A 21,818-nucleotide genomic window follows, 5' to 3' on the forward strand; every position below is an offset into this window, starting at 1 on the left:
ATGTATGCTGACCCCTAACAATTGCCTTTTCAGACTGAAGAGGACAGAAAGAACCTGGCACGAATGCAGGAGCTGATTGACAAGTTGCAGAGCAAAGTCAAGAGCTACAAGCGCCAGTTTGAAGAGGCAGTAAGTATAAGTCAGGAAGAACCAGGCTCTGCTTATGGACCCCCTTGGCCCTGCAAGGACCATCAATGATGCCCGTTTTAGCCATCAGATAGTCTTTAATATGCCAACTCATGGCTGTTCAAATAGGGCAGTATTTAGGGCAAGTCATCTTGAGCTGCTTGTGCACAAGCACAGATGGCACAATGATGTTTTACCACCACCCATAATCCCTTGCCATGTGCCTGGCAGAGCCAACGTTTGGCCCGTTGTCCTCCTTTCTAAACAAAACATTTATTTTGCTTCTGTCTACATCCAATTCCATCTTCCACTCATAGGAACAACAGGCCAACTCCAACCTGGTGAAATACCGGAAGGTGCAGCATGAGCTAGATGATGCTGAAGAAAGGGCTGATATTGCTGAGACGCAAGTGAACAAGCTGCGGACTCGCACCAGGGAGGTTGTAACACTGAAGGTAAGAGCAGAGCTGCAAAGAAGATGAGATCCACCCTGTGAATGCTAAGGGGAAAGCTAGTGCATCCAAACTAGCTTTGAATGAATACGGTATTTGAGCTTCTTAGCAAGATGGGCCAAGTGCCATCATTGCAGAGATGCAGATGTGCGTTATAGCTGGTTTTGAGAACAGCAACTGCATCCAAGGGCTGCAAATTAACCAGAAGAAATGATCTCAGAAAAGCCAAGTGGGAGGGTTTCGGGAGCTCAGGAAGATGCTGCATATTGCAATTGAATTTGAACCAAGTTTTTGTGTTTTTTTTCTTAGTAGCATGAAGAATGAAGCTGCAAAGCACCTCTTCTTCCATCAGGCGTGCCTGCATATGGGTGGAAATGGCTGCAACAGCCATTTGGCATCTCTGTAGTTAGCAAATAAAGCTTAGTATTCATGACCGGAAGTCTCTGACCCATTTGTAAGTATTGGAGGAGATGTGAACATTAATCATTAAGGTTCTTGTCAGGCAAGAGGATATCTCCAGTGATTGTGTCTCCTTCCTCCTACAGACTTGTAGAGGTTTGATATTTGGGGATGGGGAAAGTAAATCAGACTTATCTCCTATTTTGGAAATACTACAGCTGAGATCCAGTTACAACTGAAAACAAGCATAAATACAAACATATACACAGAGTGAAACTGTCCAAGACAAAAAAAAGAGGGCAAGGGACAAGGCTATTGCCTAGCCCCCAGCTAAGGATAAACATCCACATGAGAACATAGTCGACAAATACCATAAGGGAATGCTGAAAGGATCAGCCTAGACTCATAGAACCATGGAGTTGGAAAGGACCTCCAGGGTCATCTATAGTCCAATCTGCTGGAGAATGCAGGAAACTCACAATTAGTTGCCCACCCACAGTGACCCAAATTCCATGTCCAGATGATGTCTTCCTCCCCCCAAAATAGAATCCCTAGCCAGTATGGCCTGGAAGAACTTCACCTTCTGACTCCAAAGTGGCGATTGACATTTCCTTGGGTATGCAAGAAAGGGTCACAAGCCAAGCATTGACATAACCCTTTCTGCTCACCCACTCACAGTCTGCCTTAAACTCACAGAATATGTCAGATGGCTATCTAGCCTCTGCTCTAAAACTTTCAAAGGAGGAGAGCTCACCACCTCTCAAGGAAACCTGTTCCACTAAGGAACTCCTGTCACGAACTTCTTCTGGATGTTTAGCATAAAATTCTTCTGAATTGATTTCAATCCACTGGTTCTGGTCCAGCCCTCTTGGGCAACAGAAAATAACTGCTCCATCCTCTATATGACATCCTTTCAAGTACCTGAAGATGGTTATCATATCACCCCTTAGTTGTCTTCTCTCCAGGCTAAATAGATCAAGCTCTCACAACCTTTCCTCATAGGACTTGGTCTCCAAACCCCTCACCATCATGTTGCCTTTCACTGGACATGCCCTAGTGTATCTACATTCTTAAATTGTGGTGCCCAAAACTGAACTCAGTACTCTAGTGAGGTCTAATCACAGAGCAAAATGGCACTATCATCTCATGTGATCTGAATACTACTTTTGATACAGTCCAAAATCCACATTTGCCTTTTAAGCCACCGAGTCACACTGCTCATTCATGTTGTGTATGGTCTACTAAAATCCCTAGATCCTTTTCACACATACTATTGGCAAGACAAGTTTCCCCCATCCTATACCAATGACTTTGATTTTTCCTATCTAAATGCAGAACTTTAGATTTATCACTGTTGATATTAATTTTAGCCCAGTTTTCCAGTCTGTTAAAATCATCCTGTATCTTGATTCTGCTGTTTGCTACCCCTCCAAGTTTAGTATCATCTGAAAATTTAATAAGCAACTCCTCTATTCCTTCATCCAAATAATCTATAAATGCATTGAACAACAAAGGGCCCAGGACAGATCCCTGAGGCACTCCACGTCACTCCAAGAGGTTGACAAACCATTAACAAGCACCATTTGTGTGCAATCTTCAACCAGTTATCAATCCTCCTAACGGTAATAGGAGTCATAACAAATTTTACTAGCATCAACAAGAATATCAAATGGAACCTTATCAGAAGCTTTACTGAAATAAAGATAAATTAGGTCCACAGCATTAGTCTGACATGACTTGTTCTTGAGAAAGATCTGCTCTTAGTAATCACAGCCATATGCTCTAGCTGCTCAAGGACTAACTGATTTGTTCTAAAATTTTGCCAGCTATAGACATCAAGCTTATGGGCCAGAGGTTACCCAGATTCCCCTCCCCCCCTTTTTGGCTTCCTCCAGTCATCTAGCACTTCATCTGTTCTCCAAGACTTGTCAAAAATAATGGACAGAACTTCAGAAATTACATCCAGAAGTTCTTTTAGTACTCCTGTATGGAATTGATCTGGCCCAGAGGGCTTAGTTTCATATAAAGAAACAAGGTGTTTATGGACTGCACCAACAGTGATCCTAGGTTGCAACTCCCAACCCTCATCGCATGATATGTTTTTTGGCATGTTGAACATGATTTCCTCACAAGAGAAGACTGAAGAGAGTAGGAATTGAGTTCAGCCCTCTCTTAATCCCATTACAATTTCGCTTTCTTGTCCCTGCAATGAGCCTACCATATCCTTACTCTTTTTCTTACTTTGAAAATGCAAGGTCTTGATGTTCATCAAAGAGAGAACTTTCATTGTACATCTAGTATTTCATTCCATCTTGGACGGAGGACATGCACTGATGGGCTAGTCAGTGATCCAGTTGAATGCCAAATGGTTTTCTTAGAAGCTTCACAGGAAGAGAGGATACCAAGGGGAAATGCCTAGGACAGGGAGCTTCTTTGGCATTCCTCTAGGTGTGCTAGTGACTGATGTGCTTAGACATCCCATCTACAATACACTGAGGGAACCACCACCACCAGCGGAGTGGAGTGCTTCTATAAGTGGGAGAAGCTGGAAGCTCTATCAGCAGCAAGGCTGTTCATGGATCTGGATAATCCACCAATGATGAAGACTGAAATAGAATTCCCAAAATGCAAGTAGATGGGCCTCAAATGGTTTTGGTCCTTTTAAAAACTGTTTACTAGGCTGAAAAGCAGACAAGCACTAGGCTGAAAAGCAGACAAGTTCTATTATGATAATCATCTTACAACACTGATGAGAGCAATAGTCATTTTCACAAGTCCCTTTTCTTCCTGAGCCGTCTCCTGGCAAGCCACAGGGCAGACTATTCCTGACGATGGAGGAGGAGCTGGAATAGTTGTCGCCTTTCAAAGGCATGTTCTGTTTCTAGGCTACAAGCTTCCTCATTTTCTAAATATGTGGAACTTCATGTAAAACTCAGCATCTGCTGTCTGTTGTGTAAGTTAGGAGCGCATTTTGATGCCTTTCCCTTGAACAGTTATAGAATCATAGAGTTATCTAGTCCAACCCCCTGCACTGTGCAGGACACAACCCTATTGTTAATTCCCGTTAATTTATTCCTGTTAATTTGCTTGCTGAGGCCTTGAAGCCCTCATGGAGGTATTAAGCATTAATACTTACCAACTACCTGTAGATGCCTTCCATAGATTGAGACCCTGCCTGATAGAGTAACAAACGCTAGCGGATCTCTTCAATATGAAGTTGTTGCTAAAAGCTTCGGTAAACAAAAGAATGACATCTCCCCAAGCATAGTTTTTTTAAAATAAAATTCTTTAATAGTTACCATTTAACATGTTTATGTGCTGTTAGTAAATCAGCATTAATCTGAGCAGCATGAACATCAGCCCATTTGACATATTTAAAATTTCCTGGAACATTTTGCTGGCCACTTCTACCATTCCTTTAGCAATCACCAAACCAAAGACAGCTTAGTCATCAGGGGCCTCTTCAGTCGGTCCAGCCACGCTTTATTCATGGGTATCACTCTTCATAGCAGTACCTAATCCACTGCAGTCTCTGAACATTTGCAGCTGTGACAGAAGAATTTTCAGATCCAGAAGCTCCTTGTGAGAACTAGAAGGCAAATGGTGTGGGGCCTGAGTCAAATATTCCCAAACCCACGTCCTTGAAAGAGCTGCGACCAATAAACCCCAGACTTGTAGAACACAAGGGCTGAAACCATTGAGCTGCCCCCAGAAGTAGCTAATGAGCTTTCACTAGCGAGATCAGTCTCACTCAAGCCAGCTTGTAAGGACCACAAAGCAGCCTGACCATTAAGGAGGAAAACAATGATAAATATTAGGTTTTAGTGTTTTCTTTGCAGATTTATGGCAGTGCAATGCAGACATGATAATGAAAGTTGCTGGAAAAGGCATTCAGACTTCTTTTAGAATTTATTTTGAAATATATGGCTATTACACAGTTAAAGAATAGCACGCAAAAGAAACCTGGAACTATGAAAAAGGGATCAATCCAGTAAAGAAAGATGTAAAATCTAGAGGCAGCTAATTGTATCAAAGCCTCTTCCAACTTAAAGATCCACTTGGGAGTGAGAGCTGTTAACAGGCATGTGCTTCAGTGAAGTCAGGATAGTGGCACAAAGTTCCTCAAAGAGTTATTTAAACATACACTTGGCATATTTCTCCCCTTAAAGAACACAGGTAGTTGCTGCAGTATAGCAGTATACTATTTGCACCTAGGTTTCCATTTAATGCTGCATTTGAAGATGAGCTGTAAAGAATGATAGACACAAATCACTGCAGGTGTTACTTTGTTCCGCTAACAGATACATAACCAATTTAGACTCCTCAAATGAAGATCAGACTTTGTGCAAAAATTATACTATCCTTTTTTATTTCAGAATTGGGAGGCTTCAGTTTTGTTTTTCCCTGAAAAAACATTTCAATAATTAAGATAGTACTGGTGGTCAAACCCAACTACCAAGATGCTCTTCTCTCCAATACCTTGAGACTTGGAAATAAGGTGCAGCAAACAGTGCAGGAGAAGATGAGGAGAGAGGGAATAAATAGCACAAATGCTTCTCACTCCTTCCCAAACAATTACATTTCATGAAGATACCACAAAACCATTTGCATAGCTGAGGGCCAATTCTTTTTCCTTCACAGAGAAAATCATTGCGTCACAATGCCTGATACATGGAGGCTTTTCTCTATAACAGGAAAAGTATTTCAGAAATTTCAGTTTACACATCAAGGGGAAATTGGAATAATTAAAACTGAGGAAAAGGGTTCTTAATGTTTTCTAAAACCCTTTAAAGTGCTTTAGCACGGTATTGCAACAAAACATTCACCCTACAGGCTGTTTTCCTTTTTTAAACTCCAAACATTATTCATGTTCCAAGAAACCTGCTTGAATACTGGCAGTTAGAACAGCAAGCTCAGGGTTTGCAGAACAAGGCATCTGAAGATCAAGGTTATCCCAAAAGCACTGGCAGCATCTAATATCAATCCCAACAGATGAAGAGTAGACATCTCCCGTTAGCTATTATATTCAGGAATAAAAATGCATACGTCAGAATTAAAGGTGTGAATTTGCAATTGTCGTCTAAGCCTAAATTCCCAGAGTTGCAAGTCAGCATGACTCCTGTTCAAGATGGATTGCATATTCAGCCAAAGCAGGACTGTGGAAGGCAACTTTCAGCTCACGCTGGTTACTGACAAATGGTCAGGCTGCAATGATTAACTGGGGGGAGGGGAGATCAGTAAATGTTTAATTTATTAGCACCTAGACCAGGCTAGGTCTTGAGACTAATTTTGCCAGCATAATGTATGTCTGTTCTAGACAACACTGTAAAAATCAGCTGGAGACAAGAGATTCCCACATGACAGAGAGCAGGAACAGAGATACTTCTGAATGCAATACCACAACAAAACAAAACAGAGGGTCTGGACGCAGGGCGGGAGGGAACAATTCCAACACAGTTTTGCAAAGAGCTATCACTTCCAAGAATTTTCTTAAAAAATAAAGCTCCCAATCAGGTCTAAATCTTAATACAGAGGAAAGCATAAAACGCCCTTCAATGGTGGCTTGAGTGTGGCTGGTGTGCATTCATTGTGCCCATAAAACCGGCCTGTTTTGAGTACTGATGGCCCAGAGAGTTGTCTGTGCTTTAAAAGCTAATTCTGATACACTGGGAAGAAGTGCCACCGCTAATAACGGCCTGTCTCAGGAATCCCATCTATCAAACGCAACGGATTCTGGCTGTACTGAGCAGGAAAAGCAGAGCTTTTTGTAGACACTTCTTCACAGAACACGAACATCCCTGAATATGTTGCCCAGGAAGTTTGCGGAGTCCTGTTCTTTGATGAGAGCTGAAGGGGTGGGGGGTGGGAAGGGGAAAAAGTGTGGTAACATTCCATGGTTCCAAGCTGGCGCACACAGCACACAGTGTATCCCTGAAAATCCATTGCCCGCAAGATTCCCTCTGAAGAATGGTTCATCGGAAGCCGGAGCCTCACTCCTCAGTGAAATCTCTGTCGATGTCCATGTATGCCTTGTCAATGTAGCTAACTATGGCACAAGGTGATGCTTGATCTGGACTCAGCAGTATAGATACTGTCTCTTTCCAGTAGGAAAAACTAATACACGAACTCTGTAAAGGGAGGGAAAAGAAAAGAGTAAAAGTTCTGGCTACAACCATATGGTAAATGCCACCGAAACAGCTGTATTTGGATATTAGTGCTTCAACATGTCACCAAAGGCTCTGAACAGAAATCTGTCCTCACCCATTTGCCAAACTCAAGGATACAAGAAGTGAAGTATAGGCAAAAAATACATTTATTTCTGATCATTCTCATTGATAACTGAATTACACAGGCCCTCCAGGATCTGGCGAGCCAATAGGCCCTATTTACATTTTGAAGAGACTACTGCTAATGAAAATCCTGTATGAAAATCTAGTGAGAGGGAATAGCCACTGAGGAAATGGAGCTTACCTTGAAAATGGGTATTGTAAATCCAGACCCTGTTTGGGCTCCCTCTTATACATTTTTGGAACATAAAGCATCCAATATTTCTTGGGAAAGAATTCAATTTATCTCCTTCTAATTTAATTTTGAGACACAAGAAAATATATGGAGAACTATGAGAAATAAATTTATTTTTCATCTATACTTCACTTTTTGTTCATTTTCTCTGTTGACCGTTGTGGAAAAGTGATCTGCCATTGATTTAAGCTCAAGGATATGTCAAGTCCCCCTGAATTCACGCACAACACTAGCATGCAGTTTCATCCATTCTGCTTTGAGAAGTGTGCCAAGGCTTATAGTTAGTTAAAAAAAAAAAAGAATCAGTTCCCTTGAAAGGTAAAGCTCTTTCTATCCCAACAAGCCACCCCCACTGAAGAAAACGGAGTTCAGTGTGACGGCAGGAAGGGAAAATGTGGAATGATGGCAGCCAGCTTGTAACATTAAGGCAGGTTGTTTGCCTCCCTCCTGGTGCAGGAAGCTAAAGCGTGGATGTGGCCAGGGCATAAGACAAAGGGCAAGAGCCAAAGGTCTTTTCGCCTTTGGGCTCACAGCCTATGGCTTGATGGACTAACCATGTGGGGATATCAGCCTAACCCAGGGCGTTTTGCGTACTTGTTGCTTTTTTGACATGTTTTCTTTACCATAGGACTTTGTTGTTTAAATTTACTTAAATCGTATTAGTTGCTTTTGCAAACCATTTTGGAGCACCAAAGATAAAAGAAAAGCAGGATTAAAAATATGCTGCACAGATGCAATGCTAAAGGAGATGGAATTGCTGGCGTACATTTTCTAAGCAGGTGCTGTCTTTGTCCTTGTTGAGGTAATGCTGTTGCCAGAAACGCAGAAGACTGTGGAAGTTATTCAGGATGAAGCCAGGGTATTTCTCCATGTACTCCATTTCTTGCAGCTTACGCAGGTAGAAGGGGAGCTTGTCTTTCCTTCGGGCCAGCATTAAAATGACCAAACTTGTGTTCAAACAACTAACATTTTCCTAAAGGAAACAGAAATGAATAAAAATCATGGAAACTTGGCATTCCGAAGTTGAAGCCCAAAGGGAAACACGCCAGTCACATTAGGGTGTCAACGTTTCCAGGGTAACTCAGCACCAGCTTTTTACCTGCGTAAGTGTCTGTACATGAATGATATTAATGAGCCGAAAAAGGAAGGACATTCTCATGTTTATCTGGGACATGTATGAGAGCAGGCGGCACTCAGACAAGACTTCTGCAACTGCAGAGAAAACAGACCGGTGGTTAGATTTTAAAAACATGGGGAAACCAAACCACACTATTACATTTGAAAAGTCAGATGCCGTTGCTAACATGCTTCCACCTACAATGTTGTTGTTATACAGACAGGGCAGAGGAAAGTACAGAAGTGAAGGCTGAGGCTTCTTTCAAAATTACTAGTTTGTGAACTTCAAGACTGTGGAAGGGAACTTTCTGATAGCAACTCGTTCAATGGTACTAATGGTGCTCAACTAGGGAATCAAGCCCTGCTCATTTTGATGGCCGGTTCATGCAGCCACTGGGCATATGCTGACTGCTGGAAATCCCTCTGAAATGGCTGAGTATGATGTTGGTTCCCTCCCTATCTTCAGACATGCTCACTGAAAGTCAGCTTTTGAATACAAAGAGCTTAATTTCATCTATGACAGCAGCAGCACACAACTAATTTGCCACTTTTCGTAGCTATCACATGCTGAAGAATTGCTGTCTAAATATCCCTTACAAACACTGTTTTAACTTGGCTCCACTGTTATAGGCTCAAAAGTGGAAAAGCTCATTACTACCCACAATTGAGCCATGGTTGATAAAGATGGTAAAATGGACTGAAATGGTTAAACTTGCTGCATTAATTAGAGAAAAGACAACTACATTTGGAAACCCGTGAACTTTCTGTGCGATGCAAACAAAAATGGTTATGTACTATCAGTGTGACAGATAGCTTGGTTTATAATCATGGATAAAATCAGAAGCCTTGTTTTTTTGTCTTTCATCTGTATTTCTCTTCGTTCTTATCTGTGTTGTATTTTAAAATTCCAATCAAAAGATTTTAAAAAATTAACTATATTTTGGCTCTAAATAAATGAGCAACCTATTACCTTTAATATCTGACTGGCTCTCAAACCGGTCCAGAGACAGCGTAATGCAACGAACCAGCATGTTGGAATCAACTAGTGAACTGTTGATCTGGTGCAAAAATATCTGAAACTTGAAGGGAATGAAACCAGAGAGAGATTAGGCTCTGTCCAGAGTGCAAAGGCTGAGATTTCATTTGAAACTGGGTGTTCAGTTTTACCTTTTCCTCTGTATTGATGTACTTGTTGAATCTCTTGAAAGCATCTATATTGAATTTCATTAGTTCTCCCAAAAGGTCAAAATAGCTCTGAAGGACATCTCGTGATTTGCACTCACTGTCAACTATGCAATAGAGAATATGCTGAAAAGGAAAAATAAATTACCATAAATTCAAAATGAAGTCATATTTTTGGAACTAGCCTTCGTTTATTTTATAGGTCACCAGCAAAGTGACTGATTTCTTAATATAGTTCAAAATATGATATAATATGACAGAGGATTAATTTAACATTTCACAAGTGTGGAATCAGAGCTGTGAAGACAAAGTAAAGGGACTTTCAAAAGTTTAGATAAACCCGAAAATTCACCACCCCTTATTGTATCATAAGAGTCCAGCTTACAAAATTAGATTTTTACAAGCATTACCTCTAGGAGCCCTCTTTTTAACAGGAACATCTGATCTGCATAGGAAGTGGCACCTCGCAAGAAACTCTCAACAGCCCTCGCTTGCCAAAACCTGAGACACAGAATAGAATGAAAAGCTTGATAATGCAAGGAATTTCTGGATACTTTCCATTCAAACAAACACCTGAGCAACCATTATGCATGTGCAAGATCTTCACCCTCTTTTACGAAGCTCCAGCAGCACGAGAATCTCTAGATTCTAGTCCCCAAAAACTCAGTTTCTTATGTAGACAAACAAAAGCAATCGGGAAAAAGAGAAACACTGTGGAGTGAAGTCTTGCTCTCATTTGTCTCTATGTTTCTGTCTATTTCGGATATAAATAAACAAATGAAGCTGTCTAACAGCAGGTAGTGAAACTGAGCTTTTAGGATCAAGTTTTCCTACAACAGCATCCTGGGCTTCATGTACCAAGAACAGAACTCACCTGAATGAAGATTCTGCTGGCTCTTTCTTCATTACCTGCAGCAATCTGGTGAGCAACCCTCTTTTGCCATCACAGACTAAACTTCTAAAATACAGAGGAAAGTTACAGTGAGCGAGGCAACTGGCTGCAATGTAAAATCTCTCTACACAAATTTTTCACAGGTTTACTGCTTATTTCTATAGAGCAATGAGCAAGGAGAAGGAGCATGTCAGCATACCTTGTGAGGCTATTGCCCACTTGGGCCAAACCCCACACAGCTATATTTGGTGGATGATGTATATATTTTTCTACAACAATTCTAAAAGTTGCTTTAACAGGATGTACAAAATACATGGGCAGTTAGATTTACTGCTTAATTTTTCTTTGTAAGTATCAGCACTCAGGATGTTTCAATAAAGGGAAAGGGATTTAACACTGGTAACCCCTCCAGCATCCCCACCCTCGTCATCATCTACACTTGCCCTCTACCTTACAGTGACCAAGTTCAGTGACTGAAAATATCTCCATTTTGCAACAGTTGCACAGCTGCTATCACAAAAGGGACAGGGTGCAGGCCTCAGGAAAAGATGGGTCAGGTTGAAAAGGAATGCAAATGGAATCTCTGCGCATCACTAACAGGCTACCCAGAACACAAAATACACAATTACTGTCACCGGGACAGCTCCCTAATAGATTTGCTATCTGAAAGCAATAACCAAGTTCCTAGAGAGATTCTTAAAGTACATCAGGTCTGCTAAAGTATAATGCATGCAAACAGAAATGTCAAGGAGAAAAAGAGTAACACGCCATTTTCTTTACCTGTCTGTGTTGACAACTGCATCTACTTCAGGGATATTGGCTTTGAGGGAGATTGCACTCAGTTCATTAAGTTCCTGGCTGTTTAAAAGCAGATACTTGTTCCTTGTGGAAAAGACAAAACAGACAAGCTGAGCACATCTATTTGATTTTTTAATGCATAATGTATGTACTTTAACAGTCACATGTTCTCCCTTTCCCCAATACAAGTTAAAATTATGCACAACAGGAACACCTAGGAGACAGTGAGCAGGCTTCTGTAGGAAATCCATAGTCTGCAGAAAAATACAAGCGCTTAAAGAATTGGGGAGCTACAGCTAAAGCAAAAATGGAAAAGGTAGGGCCTGCAGAGTTGATGGTTGCATGCTCTGAAAGCTCAGTGCGCAAAAGGGCATGATAGCCCTCTATTAGTATTTGAAAGGTTGTCACTTGGAGGAGGGCAGGATGCTGTTTCTGTTGGCTGCAAATGAAAGGACACGCAGTAATGGGTTTAAACTACAAGTACAACGATATAGGCTAGATATCAGGAAAAATATTTTCACAGTCAGAGTAGTTCAGCAGTGGAATAGGCTGCCTAAGGAGGTGGTGAGCTCCTCCTCACTGGCAGTCTTCAAGCAAAGTTTGGATACACACTTTTCTTGGATGCTTTAGGATGCTTAGGGCTGATCCTGCGTTGAGCAGGGGGTTGGACTAGATGGCCTGTATGGCCCCTTCCAACTCTATGATTCTATGATTCTATGAAAAGGGAAAAAATGTAGTCAAGGCTGGCCAGTGGTGAAGCTGATCCCTAGTAAGGCATGTAAAATTGTTCTCTACTGGTTAAGAGGAGCTTCTTCTACTTTCTATGCAATTTGCTGGTCTCCACTGGGATGCATACAATAACTCTACACCAGCTGTATCTATTACCCCGTTATTTCAAGCAAACAGCAGAAAGATAACAAGGAACTGAGTCATACAAGCTTCAAAGGCCTAGTCTGCTGAAGATATCAGATGCTCTACTCATTGCTGAAGACAGGTACTGAAACTGGCTTGCATTGTATGGTCAGCGTCCATGAGTGCAAGTGACGTGGTAACAAGAGTGATTTTCTAAAAGTCATACTAGAGTACTGACCGAGGAAAACCTCTTTGTATCCAAACAGGTATATTAACTTGTGTAAAGTACAGAGGTAAGATTATCAATAAACAGGACAGAGAGAGGCAGGGTTAATCACAGGAGTCCTTGCTAAACCAAGTACTCAACATTTATTAAACACGTTTATGGTTCATTTAGGATTCATTTATACATACAATGTGATCTCATTGCAACAAGTGCTTAGAAATATTGCTCATGTTAGGATTATGGTATATGCAGTGTTCCCACTTTGATCACTCCTTGATGGAGTAACACCTAGGACTAACCAAAAGCAACTGCTACTCAGACTCTTGTCTGTGCCCCACTTAAAATAGTACAACGTTCATGGCAAAAATCTTCATTACTCACTCATGATGATCACTAAAACTCTGAAGTAGCCGGAGAAACTGAATCTTCAAGGTAATATCCTGCAAAAGAAAGGTTCATGACAACTTATAAAAATAACATTAGAAGGCATTATAGTAGCTATACAGTTTGTTGGGAGGGGGGGCAGGAAGCAAGTCAGCAAGTCTTTCAAAAATAGCTAAAGCATTTAGGCAGAATGAGATTGCTTGTAGCAGTCAGAAAAATCAACTGGGACCTCAAAATATCTGAACAAGATAGTTTTTAAGCAGTGCACACCAGGTCTCAGAGTTAATGGTCTTCTGCTCATTTCAAAACAACACGTCCTCTTCTAAGGCCATAAGGGGGTACTCACCGGGCTGCAGTCGCAGTTTTGACTATGCCCATGTAGAACAAGGGCTGATGCTGAATGTTTCCGCCAGATCAATTTGTCAAACAAATTATTAAGGCCAGGGATCAATTTATATTCTGCAATCATTTTGTGAACCTAGAGAAACAAAATACTGAGTCAATGCGTCACCTCTGAGGGATCAATCACTGGAACACAAGTCCTCTGGCACACTTATTGGCATCTGAGTTCCTCAAGACATTATTGTGCAGATAAATTAGTAGTCTTAGCGCAAGTTTGATATTGGCCCTGTTAAAATTTGGTTATCAAGTTTCATCAGAAGGTAAGCTATTCAAGATTTGTTCAGCTATTACAAAACCATTTAAGATGTTTAAATCTTAGACAATTTCTATTGGGACTTTCTCGTCTGCGATCTGCAGGAACAATGCAAATGCCTTATTGAGCAGGTTGCACTCTTTACTCTCCAGGGCAATATGTTCTAGCTATCTGTATTCATTACCACGTCAAATTTTTATGTTTGAATGCAGCACTTAGTGTGGGTTTGCAAATTCTTAGATGGCTTTTCACACCTACACAGGCAGGAATACAACATGGCATGGGTTTTCCTGGCCAGCACCTAGCTGGACAGTATCTTCTGTCAGGAGACACAGCAACAGCCAGATCCTTTTAGCATCATAGCTATCAAGGTAGGTTTGGTAATGGACTATGGAACTTCTACAAATCTCAAGTTTTACTGATGGATCTGGGACTCCTCACAGAGCAATATATTTGCTGCTTGGAGGCAGCAGATGTGACAACAGCCTCCAGACATAGAAACTTAGATTTCACCTCTTTGAAAACATTTTTCTATACTTTTAATTTTTAAACTGAAGCCTTTGGGACCACTTAGTCTAGTCCTCAATGAGGGCAATGCTTGTACCCAGAGAACCATCTGGCATTATGAGGGGATTATTGCTTGGAAGGAACCACACAGTAGATTGAATAAAAAAAGCTAAGAAGCAGGTCTGTTTCAATGATGTGGTAGACTTATTTGTTCTGTTTGTTCTGTTTCTTGGATCCTCTTCACATCACCATGTTACTGGAGAGCTACAGCCTGAGAAAGCTTGGCGGTTTCAACACAGGTTTCTTGTTTGACTGATTCAGAGGGATAACATGGAACAGGAAGGATATGAACTGTTTCTGACAAGAACAGCACTTTGAAATATGGGAAGTCCTCCAATGGAGTCTCTGCCCAACCAGCAGACCTTCAAACCCTTGTCCCACCAAAATCCACCAACCCCCAATCCTGTCAATTGGCCATGGCCTGCAGTTAAATTGCCAAGCTAGTTGGGGGTTTTTAGCATTCCAGTATTTCAGTTTACTATTTGAATGTGATTGGCTGAGGCTTCGGGGGGCAGGGGTGGAATTTGAAACCATCTGTCACAGATGTCTATACAGAAAGCAAAAAGGAACTAACATCTCATCAGCTCAATGCAGCACTTAAACAGCAGCTGCACACACTTGGCTCTTTCTGAACATGTGTCTGGAGATTATTACTCGCCTGAGCAACCAGCTGAATACTAGATTACAAGAAGATTGCTTTTGAGAGAGAGAGAGAGAGAGAGAGAGACAGACAGACAGAGAGACAGAGAGAGAGAGACAGCATTTAAAGGGACTGGGGAGTGATGGTTTAAACTGCTACTGTCTACTCTATCTAGTTTTCCACTTTAAAGTACTTGGCATGAAAGCTGTATTCTAATTTAAATTCATTACGTCAAAACTGGAAAGTTTTCCAACCGGCCATTCAACAAGTCACATAAATCAACAAGCATATCTTAAGAGTCCTTTCCCAATTCGTACTAGAGAGATAAAAGCTGAATGTGGTTCTTAATTTTAATAGCATAATAAAACAGGACTAGCAGTGGTCACTGATCAGAAAATAATCTACATTTATTCAAAGGTCCCAGGACTTCAAGCAATCTTTAATCAATTTTGGAGAACTGCTGCTAATTCAACGTACTGCACACAACGCACATAGAACCTTACCTGATTCCTTTGCCTGCCCATTAAAAGCACACAGAGAACATACAACACTTCCAACTTGTACATGATCTCATGCATAATCTTCATGGACTGGGGAAGCTGACTCCTTGTTGAGGTGTTTGCAAATCCACTCTCATCTGAAGATTCTAAGAGACAAAGTTGAGTCTGGAAGTCTTCACAGTGTGGTCAATAACAACAGTTAACCAATGTGCAAAAAAAGGGGGGGTACATGAAGCTGGTTCATTTGCTCATGATGGTAGAAATGGCTCACCCCAAAGGGGGCAATATGCTCACAAGAATCCCCTTCACAATCCTGCCCCAGCTTTTCTAGGGACTGCTGCTTATGCTTCCATTTTAGCACGAAAATGAAAATAATGCACAGGGATGGCCAACCTGTTAGGTTAAACTTTCCGCCCACCTGAAAATGTGAACTTGGTTAAGTGTAGTAAGATGGGAGGACACCTGTATCAAGCAACGCAAGAGCGACAGCCATTCTTTTAAAATTGTGTGCTATACTCATAGGGACTTCATGGCCTGTTGTGCGTGGTACAGAAACAAGACTGACAGATAGGGTCACATTCACAGGGCAAAGAACACTACAGATACAAAGGTATCCACCTACTATACATCGTGTTAAGTGGCCCAGGGATGTAGGTATAGTACAGAAATTGTGTATTAAGTTTCTATACCAACATTCCATAACAACAACCATAGTTACTGAATAGTAATATTAAAGAGATTTTGTCTTTACCTCTTTTCCCATAATTTATTTAAAAGCTAATGTTAAAAATTGGTATGACTGATGCCTACAGGTGAAAATGACAACTTTCAGGTTCAAAACGGGTACCTGTGCTGCTTTGCTCCGTCTCCTCGTCCGCCACACGCATTAGCGCATCAAGCACAAGTGCATTATCTAGCCAAGTGTACCACTCCTCCAGCTCCTGAAGAAAGCTAGAATTTCCTGTTGTTTCTGACACTTTTCTTGTTGCTAGTTTACATAATCGCTCAATGAAGCCTGGTATATCAAGAAGTGTAGCTACGACAGGAACCAAAACAAGACAATTACTTCAAAATGCTAAATGTAATCATTAGTAGGTCACTGCAAAGCAAGGTACATGGGGAATCCAGAGTGGATTTCAACTCCTGGTTCAAGTCCTCAGTTTGCCAGAGCCATCTCTTCCCCCATCCACAATACTCTCTGAGCATCTTTAAATCTGACTGCTACACATGTTCTCATCTCATCCTATCCAGCCTTTGAGAGCCCTTGCTTGGAACTATTCGCATCAGGAATGGAAGGCTGTACCTTGATTCATTTCTGCTCGAGAAGGACCCAAGTTCTTTTTCTGCTGAGCATTCTTTGCCAATAGTGTATGTTTGTCATCACTGCTTGTGTCAAGCTCTGAAATTGTAACTGCAAGGATCCTGCAGAAATTAGCAAGTTGCTGTTGATCAAAACTAGACACTAGGTTGGAGAGATTCGGAATATCCTCTAATTGAATCATTTCCTTAAAAAAGGAGATACAAATCAGTAATGAACAAAAAATAGTACTCACAGATGTAGCATAAAAAATTCTTTTCAACATCTTTACTTATTTAGAAAGGCAGAAATCTCTACACTAAGAAGGATTCAGCACAAATACTTTTATTTATATTTAAATTTATACTCCTCCTTATCTCCCATGGATTGTTCCTTGACTAAGGTATTTTCCATACCTGTACATCTGTTCAAATACCAACTTCAAAGAAAATGGTTTTAAGCAGCAGACAGAAACCACTAGTGATAGGAAGGAACTTCCCCTTCCCTTTCTTGTCTTTATTTATAAAGAATTTATATGACCACCCCTCTTGGCGTACTGGCTTGGTGTGGTTTACATCATATTATTATAGTTATTTTGCTTCCTTAATGGTCCTGAATATTACTGTAACTGGGAAACAGGATATTTAATGTGTTTCACTATGTAATCCAAGTAAATCCATTTTCAAGAGAAAGTTTCACTTCAGGTTCAAAGTAAAAATGAAGTATGAATATGAAGTCAGAAAGAGTATTCCCAGGTAAGAGAGGCTTATGATGGTTAGGGCAGGATTGCTTTTCTGCACCAGGGCGCCTTTTTAATTCTTGGGTTTCCTAACATTTAGCATGCATTATAACCTAAATACAAAAATCACTAAGTGCCTGGACAAGAACACTGCAAGTGGCTGAATTAGAAAAGAGTGATGAGTGCGCAGACTTCAGCAGTGTCTCTATGTTTTAGTTCAGCCTCCTTCAATTAGGTTGGAAATTCTAGCTTCAACTCTTTGCAATACAAGTGCAACAGCTCTGGACATTTTCCTTGGCTTGGATGAGAACTCCAAGCCAGAGAAGAAGCCACCCCTATACCCATATTTGCTGCTGTACTCTTGAGGGGGTGGTGGCAAACCAGACAGCCTAGAGAGACTGTGAATGTTGTTCTTGTGTGGAGGTCATCAGAGCTGTTTGGTTTACTGCTTACCTCTTAACAGTTTCACTGAATTGAGGCCCACAGTGTTTTGAGCATCCCCCACAAATAATTAGACTTGGGATAAACCAAGTAGCATACTGGTACATAGCAGTATCTGCCTCAGAGATTACAAGAAGAACCCAGGAGGCATGTCCATCACCAGTTAAAAAAGGAACCTTTCAAGTCTATTATTATACTATTATTACTATTTTCAAACTGCATACAAGGCGAACTACACAAGAACTTAAAAATGGAATATGCATTGTTTACTCAAGGTATTATTACAAGCACATATCAGAATGTAGTTCCCGCTTCCAGCAGCCATTTAAAGACTGTGAAAGATTATCAGAAGCTGAGGAGTACTGACAAACCTTTTTCACACCCAGGATATCTTCAATAAGGGTGGCTGTTTGCAGGAATGTTTTTTTATTTGTCATCAATGTAAACAAGAACAGCACAAAATCATTTCTTTCTGCCAATCTCTTAGTGACACCTTCAGTCTGCAAGGAGGAGAAGATATGTACATATGAGAAAAAGCTGATACTGCAGTACAAGTTAACTTATGAATTAGTTATGAATACTTAACTATCTACTGGTCATGTTCCAGGAGTAGCTCAAGAGATTCAGGGATCTGTTTTTTTCTTTTTTTACAAAGCTCTGTGGTATATTCTCCAGTGGTTCTTGTTAAATACTAATCCCCCCCAAATTTCAGGGTTGCCCCCAACCCCCCCTGAAAACTCAGCAGGGTATTCCCCCCCCCCCCCATGGCTTCAAAATTTCTAGAATTTTTACCTTTTTATCCTGTGAGGAATTGTAGGGAGGATGAATCTCAGAATACAAGCCCACCCTTCAAAAACCTCTCCTCCAGGAAGATCCCAAAGGCCCCATCAGGCTGATTTTTCTTCCCCTCCCTTTTATTGCTCACAATTCCCCTTCTGAAACGTTTTAAGACTTCACACTTCAGGTCAACTGTTTTTCTGTATACATGAGGAACCCAGAATAGATCAAGACCCTTGCCCTGCTGGTGAGTAGCCCGGCACTCTACAACTTAATGCAGTGATCAAATCAAAGTCACGCTTGCCCACAGCAATAGTGAGTAGGTACAAGACGTGTAAAGCCTGCTTAATACCTTCCAATGCCTTTCTCCAAATGCAAGTATGGCTATGTTACGGGAATTTAAATTCAGAAGCTTTGTAAACAGCCTCCCACACCGCAGCCATATGGCATGGCAGCCATAAACTAAAAGCCAGCCTACACATTATGCCCACCACATGACAGCAGCACAGCTCTGCCTGTTAGGAATTTAACTGGCTCCCCTGATTATCTTTATGTATCATGCGGGCCACCTTTCTTCAGCCATGGTTTATCTATGCTTACAGCTAATTTCCAGGAACCAACAAGGAAAGCGATAAGTGTAGATAAACTATGGATAGAGAAAGGGAGCTGGCTAATACCGTCTCCCCCCCCCCCCCACCCGGCAAAATCCTTCATCTCTCTTTGCTGAAAGGTGAACAGTCATCAACGTTCCCAGGAAGCAGAGCTGGACTGGTGTTGTGCGGCAAGCATAGTCAAATAATAATAAATGTAGTAGTGTGGCAGAAGCAAATAGATTTAAAACTAAAATCCCCTCTGGTTAGAATAGTAGACTCAGAAGTTTACAGAACTGAAAAAGGATCCATGCAGCAGCAGTAGAGACCAAACAATAATCTAGTCAGTACACTGCATCTGAAGATGTGTGCGATCATACAAAAGCTTAAACCCCCAGAATTAAAACTTTGTTGGTCTTAAAGGTGCTGCTGGACTCAAACTTTGTTCTATTGCTTCAGATGAACATGGCTACCTATCTGAATTTGTCATCATCAGTATATATAATTCTGTGACAGAAAATACCAGATGTGTTGTTTAAGCTTTGATGTTATCCAGTTTTCCCATCATCAGTTATCATTAAATGTAACTGGATAAAAGCAGTCCTAAGCAAGTATAATATGCAACAACCAGAATGCACAACTTTTTCAAATGTGACAGTTCCAACAAAGCAAAACATCTCCTTCTAGTAAATTCCTGGGATGAATTTTTTATTAAAAAAACCTACTTAACTGAACAGGGAACAAATATATCAAAGGATCACAGCAAATGACAGCTCTACTATATATTCTTAAATATTTCAGCAATGACTACTAAGGAAATGGAAGCAAGTAGCAATAGATTTGGTGACTCACCACCATGTGAAAAACGCAGTAAAAGCTATCACCAGGGAAATTAAACACTCAACTTGTTATTTTAGACTTTATGCCTCAGAGTATTTTTAGCCTCAGGCAAAATAAATTTAGCCCCATAGTATTTAGCCACTTGCTAGAACATAGAATATTACTTATACGTGCTAGAATATAGAATATTACTTACACATATACAAGTGTTGTACAATATGCTTAAACAATCCTTGATAAGATCATCACTTACTGCAAAAGAAAACACCAGTTAAACTCCTGAACCATCATCATGTCTGAATGCACAATTCTGCTTAACATAACACCTGCAAGCATCCCTGTTGTTAAACTTGCACAGCTTGAAGCTAATGGCATGAGCATATCTTAATACTGAGCAAGCTTCCCATGAATGATGACAGTTATTAGGGGCAAACAGAATCAAGGCTAAATGGCAAATATAATCATCGTCACTCAAGGCATCTGTATTTTAATTGTTTATACAACTTGGCCCACAGTGGAAGAGACAAAACTGCATTTATTCTGCGGTACCTCTGCTGCGATGCTCCTTTTCTGAAATTATTTCCCAAACAAGGAAACAATAAAAATATGAAGAAATGTTCACAGGAATTGGCCTTATACTGAATCGGACCCTCGGTCCATCGAAGTCAGCATTGCCTCAGTGACAGAGCTCGGCCTACCACATCACCTACTGCCAGATCCTTTAACTGGAGATGCTGGGGACTGAACCTGGGACCATCTGCATGAACTACAGCCCCTCCCCAAATGTCAGTTCAACTATCAGAAATTAACAGACTATGTACTTTTATTTTTCTTTCTATAACCTGCAAAAATATTGCTTTCAATTTAAAGTTCAAGCTCTAGGATGCTATGAACAATTGAAAAAACAAACACACAAACACATTGCTGAATTTTCACATATACTCAAGGACGTGCCCAGTATGAAGTGCCATCTACACCTGCATCTTATGTTCCAATAGCCACCTGTGGCTGCCATCTGTGGATAGCTAAATCCATGGATTGCGGCCAGACTCTTAAGAACCCTTGAGGACTCCCTAAGTATGTAGAAAAATTGTACATGTTTTTAAAAAATACACAGGAGGTCTAAATTCTTCCCCAAATAAAAAAAAGTGTTCTCTGCACAAGCACAGATAATGCACCTACCTCTGATGGTATGGCAGCCTGTTAGCTGCACTGGGCATGGTGACAGTGGCAAGCTGAGAGCTATGTGGCACCCAGCAACACAACAGGTCAGGAGCTGTGCTGGGCCCAGAGGTGAAGCTGTGGTAGCCTTTTCACTCTCTGTAGTTCTCCTGGAGCTAGGTGAGCTGCAAAGTGCTAGAGGGGGGAGGGGAATCCCTGCTGGCTTGCCTAGAGCTGCTCCATTCAAGCCAGCAGAGATTTCCCCATCCTGTCACAGCTCCATGCAAGCCAGAAGGGTCTCCTCCCGTGCAATGAGCCACAGAAAACTGGGGGCTCCATACTGGCCTCAGTGAGTGGTAGGGATGGGATTCCCCCTGCAAGTCTTATGGGTCCCCGCTTGTTACCAACTAATTTTCAACTCAAAACAGAAGACTACAAGAGCTTGAAACACTTGGAAAAGATTACTCACTTTTCTGTTTCTTCTTCTGTGTAATAAGTGTTGGTCTCATGAGTATTTCTACTAGCAGCTGTGAATATTAGAGAAATGGCTGAATAAATCTGGTATAAATATATTGCTATAGGAATGTCAATTGCTTTGCTGAAATTTTTAACTGAGCGACTAAAGAAACAACTAGTTACGTAGTGCACAAAGCATCTATTAT

At 41.0% G+C, this 21,818-nt stretch overlaps 2 protein-coding genes across 4 annotated transcripts in view; one reads left to right on the plus strand and one right to left on the minus strand.

The window, feature by feature from the left end:
* The window catches only part of MYH7B (myosin heavy chain 7B), a 54,502-nt gene extending 53,491 nt beyond the window's left edge, over positions 1 to 1,011 (plus strand). For 2 of the 3 annotated variants that reach the window (XM_077335259.1, XM_077335261.1), the window contains 3 exons: positions 34 to 129; positions 444 to 581; positions 891 to 1,011. In XM_077335259.1, coding sequence (XP_077191374.1) covers positions 34 to 129; positions 444 to 581; positions 891 to 902 — 246 coding nt within the window. In that variant the 3' untranslated portion in view covers positions 903 to 1,011. Of the gene's footprint in view, positions 1 to 33; positions 130 to 443; positions 582 to 887 lie in introns of all 3 variants that reach the window. The other variant, XM_077335260.1, reaches the window with a different exon arrangement.
* Positions 1,012 to 4,245: 3,234 nt separating this feature from the next.
* Positions 4,246 to 21,818, minus strand: part of TRPC4AP (transient receptor potential cation channel subfamily C member 4 associated protein) — a 33,304-nt gene continuing 15,731 nt past the window's right edge. The window contains exons 4-19 of the mRNA XM_077335262.1: positions 21,626 to 21,683; positions 20,192 to 20,247; positions 18,160 to 18,288; positions 16,615 to 16,816; positions 16,159 to 16,347; positions 15,315 to 15,457; positions 13,296 to 13,427; positions 12,947 to 13,005; positions 11,470 to 11,571; positions 10,672 to 10,755; positions 10,208 to 10,298; positions 9,783 to 9,923; positions 9,586 to 9,694; positions 8,599 to 8,711; positions 8,266 to 8,472; positions 4,246 to 7,105 (exon numbers count right to left, since the gene is read on the minus strand). Of these exons, the coding sequence (XP_077191377.1) occupies positions 6,968 to 7,105; positions 8,266 to 8,472; positions 8,599 to 8,711; positions 9,586 to 9,694; positions 9,783 to 9,923; positions 10,208 to 10,298; positions 10,672 to 10,755; positions 11,470 to 11,571; positions 12,947 to 13,005; positions 13,296 to 13,427; positions 15,315 to 15,457; positions 16,159 to 16,347; positions 16,615 to 16,816; positions 18,160 to 18,288; positions 20,192 to 20,247; positions 21,626 to 21,683 (1,953 nt within the window). The 3' untranslated portion in view covers positions 4,246 to 6,967. The remainder of the gene's footprint in view (positions 7,106 to 8,265; positions 8,473 to 8,598; positions 8,712 to 9,585; positions 9,695 to 9,782; positions 9,924 to 10,207; positions 10,299 to 10,671; positions 10,756 to 11,469; positions 11,572 to 12,946; positions 13,006 to 13,295; positions 13,428 to 15,314; positions 15,458 to 16,158; positions 16,348 to 16,614; positions 16,817 to 18,159; positions 18,289 to 20,191; positions 20,248 to 21,625; positions 21,684 to 21,818) is intronic.

The sequence above is a fragment of the Paroedura picta genome, chromosome 4, assembly GCF_049243985.1.
Source record: "Paroedura picta isolate Pp20150507F chromosome 4, Ppicta_v3.0, whole genome shotgun sequence".
Lineage (NCBI taxonomy): Eukaryota > Metazoa > Chordata > Lepidosauria > Squamata > Gekkonidae > Paroedura > Paroedura picta.